At 44.7% G+C, this 17,281-nt stretch overlaps 1 protein-coding gene across 5 annotated transcripts in view; it reads left to right on the top strand.

Moving 5' to 3' along the window:
• VPS8 (VPS8 subunit of CORVET complex) overlaps window positions 1-17,281 on the top strand; it is a 158,479-nt gene that overhangs the window by 123,358 nt on the left and 17,840 nt on the right. For 4 of the 5 annotated variants that reach the window (XM_075004218.1, XM_075004217.1, XM_075004221.1 and 1 more), the window contains one exon: window positions 14,126-14,206. In XM_075004218.1, coding sequence (XP_074860319.1) covers window positions 14,126-14,206 — 81 coding nt within the window. Of the gene's footprint in view, window positions 1-1,243; window positions 1,596-14,125; window positions 14,207-17,281 lie in introns of those variants that run through there. The other variant, XM_075004219.1, reaches the window with a different exon arrangement.

The following is a 17,281-nucleotide window of genomic DNA, read 5'->3' as shown; positions in this document are numbered from 1 at the left end:
ATACACCTACTGCTTCGTCCTGCTGAACAGCAAGGAAAACCACAGCTTCACTAATGCTGACCTGTGAGAACTCTGATTGGTGTATGTCCAAACTCAGCGAACAATGTGCACTAAAGTGGACATATTTACAGCATTTTCAGTTTTAAAATTAATTTGTTAAAAAAAAATTGTACCTTCTTTTCCCACTCAAAGTTCTATTTTAACTGTGTTTTTATTTTTGGTACAAAATGTAACCAAAAATTCCCCAAACCTGAACTTATGGAGGTCATGAGGGCCATTAATAATTAAACTGACTAAATAGATGAATGAGGGTTATTTTGAGAGAATGGAAACCTGCAATTTTCTCAGATCCAGACTGAGTTTTACAACTGCAGTAATGGAAAAGATTACTTTGTCTGATAGAAATGCTTGAAAAAAATGTGAGGCTTGTCACTCATGAAATGATTGCATATCTTTGTAATTAAGTTTATTTTTGGAGGACAAAATTAACTTCTTGAGTTCATTGGAGATTGCATACTGGCACTCAAAGCACACTTTATTTGTAAATGTACAAAAAGCTCCATGTAATTCATAGCACCAGTAAAACATAGACATTATTAATGTATAGCAAGCACTACTCTGTTCCTAGCAGTATCAAAAGCCCCAGACCTCAAGTAGATACCAGCACAGAACACTACTCTCACTTTTTCAAAGCAACCCTCAACCAAAGGGGAAAACATTGGTGCTGGGGGGAGATAGAGAAGCTGTTCACTGACTGTGAGCAACCAGAACCAAGGGCCATTACAGGAATCCAGTGTGGAGCTTATTTGGGTGCTTTTGAAAGAGTTGTAGCCTTAATGGACCAGCTGCTGTTGGTATGAGATACCAGCTTTCCAATTCACACGGAGCTCTTCAGGTCTGGGACATGTACTCACAGGGACCCAGAACCTGGGCTTCAGCTTGAACCTGGATCTCTACACAACAATTAAACAACCCTGTAGCCAGAGCCTGCTGACACAGGCTGGGCACAGGCATTTAACAGCAGTATGAACATACCCGGTGGGCCTGCATCCATACTGTGGGTAAAGATCTATGGACTGGAAGTTAACACACTTGCAAGGGACATATGGTCATACCCTGAGATGCGCCCATTCAGGTTACAAGAGTTCAACTTTACAAGTTTTCATTTAATACCCCTACTTCGGCTTATGAGGCATTTCTTCACATTTATGAGGACTGATTTGGATTTCGTGTGCCTCAGCAGGACACAGACACCCTACAGCAGGAGAAAGGCCACGGCTCCAGACAATGGCTGCCCACTGGGTGCATCTCTCTGCAGTGCCTGGCGGTAGTTTCCCGGAGCCTCCGGCCGGCCACAACAGGCACCCACCTCTGGAGCTGGGAGAGGAGGGGACAGCACCCATCTGCGGAGCCGCTGCCCTGGGCACCTCGGCCCACCCCTGCCTTTACCTTGACACTGCTGTGGCTGGTCTGGGTCTCTGCCTCAGTGCTGCAGCAGTGGCGCATCCCCACCCAGCCGGTGGGCGCGGGCTCCCTGTCCTCCTGGCGGCCCAGGCTGGGGCTGGGTGGAGGCTGGCGGCTCTGGTAGGGAAGCACCGAGGGGATGGAGTCGGCTGCATCGGTCTTGATGAAGAGGCCGGGTGGGGGGGTGGCGCAGTGTGGGGAGGTGGACTCATACAAGTCCCGGCAGTAGCTCATGCCACTCTGTGAGATGTGGATGCTGGGTGCGCAGCCCATCCCAGCCCTGCCGCTGCCACTCGTCCCCCCCAGGCAGCTAGGGGGCTGCCTCCGCCCGACCTGCGCAGCTGTGCCTCGGGCACCACTTGCTGCCTGCGGCATTCCGTCCCATTTAGTGTCTGGCTCACCTGCCGCTGCTGCCTTGGCCGCTGCCGGTGGGGCCTCTTAGCTGCGGAGCCCCATACAAGCGAGGCATCAGCCCTTGCCAGCTGGGGTCCTTCATGCCTGCCTAGCTCCCCGCGTGGCCAGCCCCCTGCCGCTGCCCCCTCCCTGCTTAATCTAAGCTGCGCTTACGCTGGGCTGCCTCCCCGTGCCCTGCTCTGCCCTCCCCACCCACTTGCACCGCTTGTGCCTCTGTGGGCAGCTACCTGGCTTTGTGCCCCTGTCCCAGGCGCTCTTCAATTTCTGTTCCCCTCCAGCCCTGTCTCTGCACCTGGGACAGCCCCCTGAAAGCAGGGGGACAGCCATATTATAGAGTAATTAATGAAGGGAAAATGCCTTGTTAGGTTGTGTTATGATACCTGATGTTAACTAGTGAAGTAATTGTGTTGATTTTAATGGGATTTGGTGTTTTAGCATAAATGGGTGTAAATTTTGGGGCTCAGGAACTCATAAAACTTTTTCACGTTGAAATTAATGGTAATTATGTTTTCGACATACAAGAATTCGCCCTCAGAGGGGTTTTTCAGGAACGAATTACCCTTGTAAGGCGGGGGAAGACTGTACTAATCTTTGTAGGTAGTACTAAGTGTCTTTTGCACCTACATCTTGGAGCATAGGCCCTTGATTACCATTCACCAGCATCCCATCCTTGGCACACTCTTCTAGTTCTGACTAGTTGTAGCCCATCTTTTCAGTATCTGCCTTCGGGTCTCTGTGTCAGGTGTTTCATGGGTGCCCTGTTTTCCTTTTTCTGTATGGATTCCTACTTACAACTTGCCTTGTGGTGATGTTGGTTGGTTTTGAGACCATCTTCTTTTTGTAAGATGGATATCAAATTCAGTAAAGTGAGTTAGAATTCTGCCTCTTCAATTGAGTTCAAAGGGTTGCAATATTCCAAGTTTTTAAGCAGTTAAATCCCAAAAGAGAAGAAGTAGGGTCTGCCAGAGAGCTAACTCTATGAAAATGTTCATTTCTGTAGCTCTGAATCCCAGGAGCAGATTCCACTGCCGTTGCTGCAAACACTCAGTCCTGGGTTCTGATTTTATGCATAACTAAACATGACATAATTGAGTGTGTCAAATAATGATGAAGATTAGAGGGTGCTTTTATCTATTCTTAACTTTTGATTTTGTTATGAAGTGACATAAGAAAAAGGAAATCCTAAAAGGAATACATTGAGAGATCTTAGAGGAATCTTGGAGCATTAAGAGAAATTTTATCTGAAGTGGGTGAGTGCCAATTGGAGATATATAGAAGGCTGAATGTTAATTCTTTTACAAATCTAGAATCCTTCGTTAATGTTCTGAAAGCTGATCCATTCAGTTCCTCCTTCAGCCACAAGGAGCTGAAGAAACCAGAAACATAAATGACATAGTTTGTGTATGAAGTCATTTCAAAACAAGGGTCGTAAGAAGGGCAGAACTGTTTGATTGCAGTGGGGCTTCCTTTCAAAGGACATGCATTTGTCATGGTGGTAGCATGGTGGCAGAGCGGGAGCGTGGCTAAGTGGTAAGAAGCTGAGGTCCTTTCTCTACATTTATTTGAATTTCCCTGTTCTCTTCTGAGGGACCTGGCAGCTCCACTAGGCTTGAGAGAGCTAGGGTTACTACATCTCTTATTAGATGTTCCTGTTCGTGGCTTGGTAGGGAGTGGGGGGGACTTTGATCGGAGGCAGTTCTGTGTGGCTTGAGCAGAGTTGTTCCAATAAAATATTACCTCATCCATCTTGTGTCTTGGGAGCATCACGGCTACAACAGCATTGCCTACAGCATTCACAGGAAGTTTTTAGCTCGTTAGTTGCTCATATGTAGACTCAGCGTCAGCTCTGCCTAAAAGTTCTTTGTGTCAGAATTTGTCATTTTTAATGGCTGTTGTCTTTGGACTGGGGATCTAAAGATGCTGGAGGAGCATTTCCTTTTCTTCTCTCCTCAAACCCTGTGGAAGGGCTGAAGCTTGCTCATGTACTTCCTAAGACTTGCATTAGGAGAGTTCACCTGGAGTCTCTTTGGGGCCTCCTTTGATCTTCTGGGGATGTTAAGAAGATCAAAGGATTTTAAACAGCCTGTGAAGAAGCTAAAGTCCCACTTAATTTCTTCCCAAATGGAATTGGCCCAAGGCCCAGCTAGGGGCACACTCCAAATGGTAGAGAAGTAGCTAATGCACCAGATTCCAGGTGTCTGAAGAGCATACAGTAGATGATTAAAGCCTTGCTGCCACTGGAGGGCCCCAGGACATGGTGTCTCATGTGACTGTTTTTAGCTATGCTTGGTCACAGATGAGAAAGCAATTGCATATTACATAAACAGAGAAAGCCGTTTTATGTGAGAGTTGCTTCCTAAGCTTCTAAAATGTTATAAGCAATCTATGGTAGGGTTTAAAAAATGATAGGAAGGGATTAAACTTTGTGTCCTTTGAGGTATTCTGTCTGTGACACACGAGAAGAAAAGCCACTTATAAAGGAATAGACTGCAGGCTCAGGAATTATTTTTAAGTCATTTTATCTGAGCTAACACCTGGTAGCACTGATTTATTTCTTTAATTGTGTAACTGATTTTGCCAGAAAAGGCAGAAGAAGAAATCAGAGGGGGTCAGATGCAGGTTAGAGTGGAGAAAAACCAGCGCTTGGGAGATGTTACAACAAAAATTAGGGAAGTGGAAATGGAGGTGTAAAAATGTAAAAGCAGGAATGTGTTAGGAAGCGGCTTTAGATATGCAGGCACTAGATTGGAGGGAGCTCTGGGCTGACACCCTGTCTTTTGCAGTGTCAGAGAGGTAGCCATGTTAGTCTGTATCTTTGAGAAAAACAAGAAGTCCTGTGGCACCTTATAGACTAACAGATATTTAGGAGCATAAGCTTTTATGGGCAAAGACAGCGGGTCTTTGCCCACAACAACTTATGCTCCTAAATATCTCTGTCTTTGCAGTGTGGGCCCTGTCTGTGGTGTTTACTATATAACGCATGCCTGAAGTGACTTATCTTCTAGGATGAGGAGAAATGTTTTGCATTTAAGATGTTTTGCATTCAACTTTGTGGAAGACTGATTTAGTGTCTATAAAGTAGCTGTATTCATACAGTCTTCCTTTTGACTGTTTTTTTGGCTTGTATTTAATAGACTGCTTCAGGAACAACTGAGTGGCTTTGACAGATGTAAAAATAACTTGCTGTATGTCATAGATCACGTACATGCTGTGCTAGAAGTCATGAGCTCCCCAATGTGCTCTATAATTTATATGGCATCTCAGTATGATGTACTTTTTGTGCTGCTGCTTTTAAATTATACATGTTAAAATAAAATTTACTTAAAATACCTAAAATGACACTGGTCACTGTGTGCAATCATAACCTCTGGAAGTTATCTGTTCCTTCAGTGTATTCCAGGCATACAGTTGGTTGTTGAGTGAAGATTGGATGAATTTCCAAATCCTCTTTGATTGAGTTGTGAATATTGGCAGCCTGTTGGCATTGTTAAATAGGAAGAACTCTATGCAGAGGCTGCTGCCGTAAATGTTCTGGATCACTTTAGCCACTGGGGAACAATTTCCCAGGCAACTTGCAATCAAGTTTATATCCCACTCCCATTTTCTGGTAATTTTCTTCATATACCCACCTCTTACCCTTCCCACTATCTTGAACTAAGCCACTAAGGGACAGCTTGTCCTTACTACTACCCCTCTTAGACATTGATTTTCTTTCCTTCTCCCTTTCCTGGAGTCCATTCGCCATCATCCACTAACTGCATTCGTCTCACTAATAGGTATCTCCACCCAATCAAATCTTGATAGCTTGTCTTTCTCACTCCCAGAAATTGGTCCAGTAAGATATCATGCACTCTCTCTCTAATGTTCTTAGACTCACATGGCTCTAACTACACTGCATATCTGCTTCTCACCATCTCATCCGCCCTGTGTCCATCACCTTCCTAGACTCTGCTGTTTGCTAACTTCCACCCTTCTCCTGATGTCCAGTGCCTGAGTATCCACCAACACTACCCTGGTGTCCAGATTAGCTTCCCGCTCCTTTTTCCTTCAGTCCCCCTCTCTAAAGCCGCTTCTGACCCTTCAAGTAGAGCAATCCCCTGCAATGATAGTGAGTATGTAGTGGGTGTACTATATGCTGATAAAAAATGCTTAAACTTGCTTCTTGAAAGCAGTCTTTAAACCAGCCACCAAATCCATTCCTCATGGCTACTAAAAAAGAGGTTTGCGTATCCTACTTAAATGAGAAATGAGCAGAAGTTTGAAGTAGTGTGGAGAATCAGGTAACTTAGAGCAGCAAGCCACTGCATTGATAGCCTTAAAGTCTGTCGGAAGAAATGTTGGGGAGAAGTTACGTCCAATAGACACGCAGAGTCTAGCAGGAAATGTGGTTACTCGAAGGAATCTTGGTGCAGCATAAAAAACTGTCTGTGTAAACTGTATCCAAATAGCATCTCCACATGCCTAACTGTTGTATCAAAAACAAACAGGGGCAAGCCCTTTGAGAAGTCTCTAGAGAGGAAATGGAGCCAAAACAAAATGGTTCCAGCTATGTATGAAGAAGACCTCTTCCAGCCTGCCTTACTGAAGAACTGGGGAGTACTGAGCACAAGAAAAGCAGGCAATCTTGACTAGGCTGCACAAGAAATGCTAATACATCTTGGTAAGAGGAGCAGAAAATGTCTGTCAATTTTCATATCTTTTGCCATCCAAGAGACATGATAGAAAGCTGTACCCAAACCAGGAAAGGGCCACTCCTTTACCACTAACTACCATCTAGTATCACCCTTGAGAGGTGCTTACAAACTTCTGGAGTGACTAGCTCTGTAACTGCTCATGCCTATGGTAGAGCAGGCTCCGGATGGCAATCATTTGTGCCTCAGACCTAATAGGGAACACTTGTAATCAAGTTTATGCTTGTTATCACTTCCACATAGAAAATGGTTTCTAGCAGAAGGAAAGACAAACTGTTTCTTGACTCTGTGAGTTGAATCGGCAATGGAATTAATATTTCTAAACGGACAATTCCAAGTGGTGCTATGGTAACAAACTGAGAGCATGGAGGAGGCAGAAGAATGGACTCCTTCAGGGGTCTGTTATTGCCCCCATTTTTTCAGTGTATTTACTAATGACGAGCCTCTTAGCAACCTCAGTGCCGTTGAATTCTGCAAGTAATAGCTTCCTAGCTTCAGGAAACTTCAGAATGATTGCGGGCCACCTGAATTAAGACATGGCAGTCATCAGTGCCTACTGCAAGTAGTGGAGTCTTCAGTCTAGTGTGTCAGCAACAGAAAAGGAGAGCGCTGAGCCCCAAGTAAGCAGGAAAAGCCAGTAACCTGGGAAAATTATGGTGCAGATTCTCAAGGAACCCATTCTGAAACCCTTGGAGGAGAGGAAGGTGATCAGGAAGAATCAATATGCATTCACCAAGGCCAGGTTATCCCTGACCAACCTCATAGCCTGCTACGATGAGGTAACTGGCCCTGTGGGTATGAAGAAAGCAGTGGATTTAATGTACCTTGACTTGAGGGAGGCTTTTAATACAGTCTGCTGCAGTACTCTTGCCAGAAAGTTAGTTATAGAATGGCTCAAAAGAATGGAGAGCTGGCTAGGTCAGTGGGCTCAAAGGGTAGTGATCAACTGCTTGATGTCTGGTTGGCAGCTGATATTATCCATCTCTCTTCTTTTCTAAGATGGAAAATCCTAGTCTTTTTAATCTTTCTGCATATAGCACGTATTCCAAACTCCCTAATCCTTTTTGGTCCCAGTGCTTGTTGGATAATGTTGATTTTGTGCATCACAGTAACTTCTAGAATGATGCTTCCTTTTGAGTCATTTGGGGCAACTTCCAAAAGACCTTATTTACCTGGAGTAATAACATAAAAAGCTTGTTACATGATCGTTCAGGATCTAGCCCTGGTTATGGAAGCATCATGCTGGGAAATATGCAGTTTGCTTGACATTTACGAGATTTGTCATCACTGTGTCAAGGAACTCACTGAAAAAGCACTGGCCCTAAGATGTTGCCTGAAACCAGAAAGTCCTTGGCTTATTGTTGAAGTGTAAATGTGTTGAGTGTGTTATTTCTTTGTGTTAGAAGGAAATCAGGACTTGCAGTGCAGAAAAATATCCTCACAAACTACAGCAGAGGCTTGAACAAAGAGTTCCCAGGAGATCTAATCAACTACAGTCACAGCAAAAGTGCTGCGAATCAGATAGAAGTGAATTTAAGCTGATTAGAGTTCTTCTGGAGAGCCTGCTGCCTGATCCCATTAGTAAGAGACTGCCAGGAAACATCAGCAACTGATACCAGGCCCATAGTTACAGGAAAAATGCCTTAGCCATACATTTCCTTCAAGGAGGAACTTGCAAGCTCTGGAAATCCGTGTAGCCTATTGTGCAATTGCATGCATGGCATGGGAGGAGGTTGTCCCAGCCTAGGAACTCCTGGCATTCACCCCAGAAGAGCCATGGTTTTTTTCCAGTGTTTCTTTAGGAATTGTACATGGATTAGTAGAGACAGTGGAAATGATTCTCCCCTATCCTCAGTCGATTTGCATTATGGCCACCTTGAAAAAGTTAAGTACGTTAAACCCTCAAGTAACTTGAATTTTCATGTAAGTCAAGGGGAGACAGGAATCAGGAAACTGACCAGCCCAGCAGGGCTAGTCTGTTTCCTGGCTCTCAGAGTGTCAGGGAGCCAGGAACCAGGGGGCAGCCTGGTTCTCCTCTCCCCACCACTTGCTGGACCTGGGAAACTGACCTGGTGCCACAAGTGGTGGGGAACTGGGAATCAGGCAGCAGGTTGGCTGATGGCTCCCCTCCCCTTGCAGAGAGGGGAAACTGACCAGGGCGGCAGCCTTGTTCAGTTTCCTGGCTCCAGCCAGTAAAGGGGAGCCAGGAACCAGGGGCAGCCTGGCTCCCGGCTCCCAGCTCCCTTCTGCTACTTGGAGCCAGGAAGCTAACAAGGGCTGCTGCCCTGATCATTTTCTTGGCTCTGCAAGCGGAGGGGAGCTGGGAGCCAGGGCATTGATATTCTTGCTACGAATAATCCCCATAATTATAAGATGCAGTCCATGGGCTACAGTGTGACTAGACAAGTTCATTTGAGAACACAAGTGGCTGTGGTCTGGCATGAGGAATCCTTCTCCCGAATATGCTTCTCTCCAAACAGCTGCTGAGAGTGCGTTCCTTGGGTGATTCCTTAGGAGAGAGGTACATCTCTTGGGTTCAAGAGCAAGCTGTTGACCAGAGAGCATCCCCAACAGCAAAAATGGCTTAATCAGTGAGAAGAGGATAAGTCAATGTAAGGACAACGGTCTGCCCCTGAGGATTTATTTCTTGATATTAGCAGTCCCTGAGGTTTTGTGGCTGATTTCTGACCTCCTGAAGCAAAGAATCTGACATTCTTCGACTTATATTACAAATACTGAAGGGACCCTTAATGATCTCTAGTCAGACTTCTCGCTTACCACAAGTCACAGAACATGCCTGAATTAAATCCTTTTTGAGTTACAGCATAGTTTCTTGAAAAATTTCCAATCTCAAGTTTTATGTTGCCAGTAATGGAGAATCAACACAACCTTGGGTAGGTTTTTTTATATTTCCAGCGGCTAGTCACTGCCAAATATTTGTAGCTTGTATTTCCAGTCCAAAGTTGTCTGTTCTCAACTTGTAGCCATCGCTAAGGTGCTGTGTGTGTCACAGAGGTCCCAGAAGTTATGGATTCTGTGACTTTGTAGGACTTCTGCAGTGGTTAGTGTGCCTGGCCTGGGGGCCCTGTAAGCAGTTTGGGCAGTCCCCTCCACCCACTATGGCCACATGCAGCAGCTTCTGCTGGGTCAGTCTTAGGTTTCCTGCATCCCAACAGCAGGATTTTCTGGGGGGAAAGGCCCTCAGGTCTGGAGGGGTTAGGGTGGGGCATACCTGGGGAGGGCCTCTCCAGAAGGGTGAGAGTGGCCCTCCCCAGAAGGGTGAGGGTAACACTCCTCCCTCAGTTCCTAGTTCCACAGGCTGCCTCCAACTGCAGGCCACAGTTCTCAGCCAATGGGAGCTGCAGAACCTCGGTTTGAGGTGGAGTTGAAACAGCCTGTGAAGCTAGTAGCTAGACAGCCTGCCTCAGTCCTGCCACCTCCCCAAGCACCCATGACACCCCAGCTCCATCACTGCCCCCGGACCACGCATACCCCTGAGCCACCCTCTGGCAAGTTTTAGTCACGGGTGTACAGCGAAAGCCATAGACAGGTCAGGGGCTGTGAATTTTTGTTTACTTCCCATGACCGGTCCATGACTTTTACTAAAAATACCTGCAATTAAAACGTAGCCTTAGTCAACATCTTTTTGTTATATCTTCAAATGCTAGATAGGAGAGTTCATGATTGCCTGTTAGTTCCCCAGGTAGTAGGTATTTATTGACTGTAATTATGTCACTGCTTAGCATAGTTAAATAGATTGAGCTTCTTGAATAGCTCACTCTGATACGTTTTCCATTCCTTCAGCTGTTCTCATGCTTCTTCTTTGAACTCTCTCCATTTTTTTATGCTCTCAGAAGGATAGCCATGTTAGTTTGTAGCTTCACATAAAACAAGCAGTCTTGTGGCAACTTAGAGACTAACAAGGGTGTTAGGTCATGAGCTTTTATGGGTAAGACCTACTTCAGCTGATTGGAGTAGAAAAATATAGAATCCAGGGTTTATATAGCAGGAATAGTCTCTTGAGCCTTCTTCCATCCCTGGATCAAACAGGGCACGAAGCCTCCAGCTCAGCCAAGCACTCCACTTACTGTGAACTGGGCTCTGCAGTGTCCAGAAGCCACTAGTGGTGGCCAGCAGGTCTGCAGCCCCAATTCTGTGGTGTGAACGGGAAATTCTGTGACATTTTGCATTGGGCAGTGGTACAAAATTCCCCAAGGAGTAAATATTTGAACTGTCTACAACCTGCTAGTTTTTTTTTTGCGTGTGTATTTTGTGTAAATCAGTGACTCTAGTATTGATTTAGAAAGTGTAAATTTTGCAAATCAATTATTTTGGCTTCATCTAATAGTCTTACTTCTACTGTGTGGCTAATCTATAAGTGCTTTTTAAAAATATTATTTCAATAGATTTTTGGATTAGTCTGCAAATGTTTTGGAAGCTTGTCTAAGTACTTCCTGTTAGTCTGCTAGGTAAGTATTTTGAAGTTGTCTTTTTATACATACTGTTACATGTGATGAGTTCTATCCTGTATTATCAACAAATGATTTCAGTGTTCTTTGTATTTAACCTTTTAGTGTGAATATTATGGGTTTTCTTTCTTTTATTTTCATATTCTATGTGTAATATTTGATCCAATTTTATCACAATGTAAAGTGGATTTTTAATCTTAAACACAAAAAATATCTATACTTAGCACTCATCTTTTTTTTCCCCCCTTGAAATAATAAATGTGGCAACCATCCTAATCTACCAGCTGGCATACAGAGAGCACAGATGCATTCTCCTAGGGTGCAGACAAGATTGTTTGGAATTTCTGTCCAAAGATATCTTGTCACATGAGAACTTTCCTCTGAACTGTAACACTATTTTAATGTTTCTAGACAACTCTGTGTTCCCATGGGCCCAATCCTGAGCTAGACTTTATTCTGGCAGGACTGTCTCTAGTAGGATTTTGCCTGAATATTGGCCATGTAGGTTCTCTCCTTAAGCTTTATTTGGGCAATACCAGGATAATAGTGAGAAGACAAACTGAGTTTATAGTATTGAACAAATGTTTAATTTGTAGTTACAGCCAAAAGTGGTCCTGCAAAATGAAGGAGTGAAGATTGGTGCCCCAAATGTCTGGGTTTGTCCTTGGCATGATTGTTGCCAATCAGATATCAGGCTTTGCTCTTTACATATCGTGCATGTATGGGAAAATGCGTATTTCTGATTGTGTCACACAAATATTTCTAAACCTTATTTCTTAAGGGTAGCTGCTGTTTCTCTCATAGAAGCATAGAGGGTACACTTATGACGTTGGCAAGTGATACCAAACTGGGAGAGATTGCAAGTGCTTTGAAGGATAGGATTATAGTTTTGAAATGGTCTGAGATAAATAGGGTGAAATTCAGCAAGAACAAATGCAAAGTACTCCACTTAGGAAGGACCAATCAGTTTCATACATACAAAATGGGCAAAGGCTGCCTAGGAAGAGTACTGTGGAAAGTACATAGTTGGGTCACAAGCTACGTATGAGTCGACAGTGTGCACTGGTTTGAAAAAAGTAAACATTCTGGAGTGTATCAATAGGGAAGCTGTAAATAAAAACTAGAACTAATTCTTCCATTTTAATCTGAACTGTTAAGGTACATTGTCTAGTTCCAGGTGCTACATTTCAGGAAGGGTGTGGACAAATTGAAGAAGGTCCAGAGAAAAAGCAACAAATATGATTAAAGGCCTAGAAAATATGACCTATGAAGGAAGGTTGAAAGTATTGCGTTTGTTTAGTCAGTAAAAGAGAAGACTCAGAGGGGACGCAATACTAGTTTTCAAATACCTAAAAGGGTGTTACAAGGAGGAGGGAGGAATTAGCTCCTGATGATAGGACAAAAAGCCCTGGGCTTAAACTGCAGCAAGGGAGGTTTAGGTTGGCTATTAGGAAAATCTTCCTAATAGTCAGGGTGGTTAAGCACTGGAATAAATTACCTAGGGATCTTAAACATCTGTCAGGGATGATTTAGATTAGGGGTCGGCAACCTGTGGCTCTGGAACTGCATGTGGCTTTTTAATGAGTCATTTGTGGCTATGGAGGCTGCAGCTGCTGACTCCTCTTGTGGCTCCCTGCCTGGACACCTCTTATACAAAAAACCAAAGATCAGATGGTTTAAACCAACTGAATTTGGGTTTCTTTATGTTTAAGCCACGGCAGCGCAGCGAGCCTGGAGAAAGTTTTGCTGGGGACCGGGGAGCTGCGCTGGGTCTGGGGAGCCCCAGAGAAAGCTGCACCAGCATCTGGGTAGCCCGGGGAAAGCCATGCTGGGGGGCCACAACAGGGAGCCCCAAAGAAAGCTGTGGCAGGGGCTAGGGAGCCACAGAGAGTCAGCAGCAGCAGTATGCCTCCATGAGCCCTGGGAGAGAGCAATCTGTCTGGCCCCAGAGGGGATAACTAGGGGGGGGCTCTGGTCTGCATCCTTCCCAACACGTGCCTGCGTCTTTCACATTGGCTGGCTCCCTCTCTCCGCGTGGTTCAGGTCAGCAGTGTTGTGCCAGATAAGGCTGTCAGGTCTGGGGTCTGAGAGGGAAGGGGAAGGCAGAATGGGCACGTCGGGGAATGAAAGTGGGGATTGGACTGCGGAGTGTCTCACAAGTGACTCCCATGTAGTCACTGCCAGCCTCTCTACCTGCCTGTGTCGCAGGCAACAAGCGGCCCCCAGGCAAAGCCCAGCTGCAGAGCTCACAGGAACACATGGCAACCTGGGTGCAGGGGGAGCATGTGCCCAAATCTGCTGCCTCCCCATCCTGACTCCCTGCCCTGCCGCGGTAGGGAATGGTCCCAAGGAGCCCTTACTAACTCAGTACAATTAAATATTGTTGTTTGAAAAATTCTGTTAAATTCTGAACTTTTTTTGAAATAGCAAACGGTAGGTGATCTCGAAACACTGGATAACTGCCCCTTTAATATGAGCAGTGCATTGTGGGATATTATACTGTATCTGTTTTGATCATGTTGTTAAAGTCTTGATTTTGAAGAGGAAAAGGAAGCTTGCAGCATTCCTGCTGTGAAGGGCAACGTGCATGTTAAGAAAGAAAACCGAAATTGAATGTGAAGTAAAATTGGCATTGCTAAAGTAGGTTCGGGACTGGAAGTCAGGAAGACGGTCCAAACACACATGTAAAGTGTGAGGAAATAGAATATGTAACAAGTTTGTGAATGGCCTACAGTAAACATGTCACATCACAGATCATTGTGCGTGCACTGTTCTTAAAATAAGGGTTACAAAACATTTGGTTTGACATTACTTAGTAAGGACCATCTCGTATTCATGTGCTCTGTGGCTCTTGAAGTATTGGTATTGCAACTGAATTTGGGGAAAAAAGGCTCTTCTCCCTATTTTGGTTGCAGACCCCTGATCTAGATGATGTTTGTTCCTGCCGTGAATGCAGGGGACTGGACTAGATAACGTCTCAAGGATATTTCCAGTATTATAAAAATGGGAATAAACAGTGTAATACAATGTAAAAATGTTAAGCTCTTCTGTATTTTTGTTAATCAAAGCTTTTAATTTTTAACACAGGATCCAATCTATGGTAGAGGGAAACTTGGAGAAATTCAGGGACTTGTACTGGGAATGCTGGACACATTTAACTATGAGCAAGTAAGTTGTGTGTACATCTTTTTCTGTCCATAGCTAAACAAACAGCCAAACTAGAACTGCCTAAAACAGTAGTGTCCAACACGCGAGCTACATGTGGCTATTGGGCTGGTTGAGTGTGGTGAGCTGGCTTGAACAATAAACATATTTTCAGCATACTATGGCTAGTTTGCTGGAGCAGTAGTGTCATGATAGTGACTACTGCTTCAGAATTGGTTGGACACCAGAAACCTAGAAGAGGAGTTTATTCTATTACGTTCACTAATTGTCAGGGATGAATATGTTAATTTCATCTAAAAACAATTAGGTAAATGGAAACCTAGCTTTAGTCAACCTCAAAAGATGTGTGTGTTCTTGTATGAGGCATTCAAAAATGTAGCAATACAGGGAAATCACATTTTAAGTAGATTGCCTGAACAATAATGTGCTAAAGTAAGGGTTCAGACATGCTTAACTGTGTGGTTGGCAATCAGAATTCAGACTGTGTTCTAAAATTTACTTAAAATGAGTGTTGAAATTCAGTGTTAGTTTTTATGCCCTTTGAATTTCTGTGTAGCTTTTGCATGCTTTCTTTTGATATGTGTTTTGACATTTGTTGGTGTTGAAATGTGTCTGTGGGAGTCTGCTCTTCTTTGACAACATATACCTTTACTTTTTGTCTATCATTCACATGAATATCTCATCCTGTCTTTGATATCTCCTTGTGGATATTCCATCTGCCATCTGAAACCTACCGTATGGAGCGTATGATCTCCCCTCAAAGCCTGCGCTTCTCCCTCTTTCATTGTTGGGTGATACTGCAATGCTGCCCTACATCTGTTTCATGCCCCTAACCTTGGATTTGTTTTAAGAAATACAAATTTATTTTTGGTTAGAAAGATTTACTTCTGTACAAGCTATTGGTGCAGTTGCCACAGCATCCTGTGCATTTCCTTGGGTGCTTAACTGTGTGGAGACACTCAGGTTCCCCAGTGAGAGCTGATCTCATTACAGTCCACAGGCGTCTTCTGACTTTCTGTTGGGATTGTCTGGAAAGAGCTGTTACAGATGGCTCAGCTTCCCTTCTTGCATCCTCCTGCTGTGATTCCACTGGCTCAAGGGATAAGTATTGGCAGAAGTGATACTTCTGCACCTGTCCCCTGGCCTCGCCTTCCAGGTATAAAAAGGGCTTCCTAAAGAGCCAGGACTGTGTGGAAGAACACTTCCTCCTGCTCCTCCTCTGAAGTAGGAGAGAGAGGGAGCCCCAGTTCCTTTTTGTGCTCATCTATGAGCAATTCTGCCAGTGGAGCCAAGTTTCTCCTACAGCCAGGCATAACTAGTGATCACTGCCTTCATCAGGTGGTGGTGATGATCAAGCAGTGCTGATAACTGGCTATTGATGGCTGTCCAGGAAGGATCGTTTGAAAAAGAGGGATCTTATGTCTGTCTTTTCCTTCCCATTTCATGGTTCCTGGGAAACAGAGTTGATTCTCAGTGACAAGTGCCTTCTGGCATCACTTAGCAACATCTGCCACCAGCTGGAAAGAGACTGTCCTCCTTGGTTCTGTCCCTTTAAGGGAACACAAGCACAACCTCTGCTGCATTTATGAGCTGTCCTCATAAATATCCTCTCAGGCGCTGATCTCCTTGAATAACCCTGAAGGGAGAAGTGAGGAGTGACAAGATCATGCAGGGATGATACCTATTTGCACATCATGCGCTCCTTTCTGAGTAGGGTGCTTTATCTTTGATGCACGTCAGGTTGTTGCCAGATGGAGTGGCCAGATGATGGTTCAGCCCTTATGCAGGTGCTTTCAGTTTGGGAAGTAAAGCCCTAAATTCATTTTAGGCCTTTTTTGGTCCCATTTCAGGGAGCGAGCCTTATATTTAGGTCTTCTTTTGAAATCAACTCTATGACAAATGGAGGAAAGACCTAATATGTAACGTTTAGTTTCCATAAGTCCAATTCGGAGTGCTGCCATGGTTCATGTTGCCTTGAACTCCTCCACCTTTTTTAATCAGGTGAGATCCTCTTTCAGATGTACACAAATCCTGTTCACTCTGCAAGATCTCTGAATGTGGGCTGATCTTGGCCAGAACTTGTTATAAAGCGAGTGTGCTAGGATGCACCAGCCTTTTCCTGAGTCTAATTTGTTTGTTTTAACTTGATCCCCTCTGGCTGTGTGACATACATGTTTCATGGGTCAGTCTGTGACAGCATAGATACTCAGCATTTCGTCCTCATTCACTGATGGGCAGGGCAACTGTCAGTTGTAATCCAGGTTTTTCATCCTTGGATTCCTTGAAGAGACCTCTGCAGCTCTCTGGCTGCCATTTTGTGACTCAGCAAGAGAATGTGAAAGCAAAAAAGACAAGAAGCCCCTCAAATGTTCCTCTTCCTATAATGCTTTCTCCCAAGATCCTTCCATATACCATCTACTCAGAGAAGGGGCTCTGCTTTCTCACTGGAGCAAGGCTGGGGCTGACAGATGATGGGGAGAAGACCACCTGACCTACTGGAGACTTAAGCTAAAGCAGCAGCTCAGCCAGTCTCTGGGGCTGTGAAAGACAAGCAGCCTACCTAGCTCCCCGTAAGGGGGCAGAGGCTCTCTTTTGGGGGCTGGGGGAGGCACTTCCCAGAGCAGATTTACAGGAAAGGTGTTTCTGGACAAACATTGAAAATACATCAGTGGGCGAGGTCTCAAACGTCAATCACTTTAATGTTGTTTATCAGACCTAGACATTCAGTAACTTTACAGTTCTTTTTACCACAGGGATCAAAAGGCAATGGCGGGAAAAGGCTGTTTTCTTATTTGGAGGAGCAGCTTCACTGAGGCAATCAGCATGAGTCCTGCCTCCATGTGCTAGCCTTGGAAATGTTTCATTCCTGCTGCATACTCTTGGGTTAAGCTGTTCATTCTGTTTGGTCTCCCTTGAATTTTGAATTATGCTAACCAGGTATTTGACAGACTGTAGTACTGCGCCCAGGCCTGCTGGTAGGGGTGAGCAAAGGGGGCATTTGCTACCAGACCCCTTAGAAACACTGCAGCAGTGCTGCTCCAGCTGCGTGCAGCTCTGAGGGGGTAGGGGGACAGCACT

This window comes from Carettochelys insculpta, chromosome 10, assembly GCF_033958435.1.
Source record: "Carettochelys insculpta isolate YL-2023 chromosome 10, ASM3395843v1, whole genome shotgun sequence".
NCBI lineage: Eukaryota > Metazoa > Chordata > Testudines > Carettochelyidae > Carettochelys > Carettochelys insculpta.
This window is presented reverse-complemented; position numbering and strand designations above follow the sequence as displayed.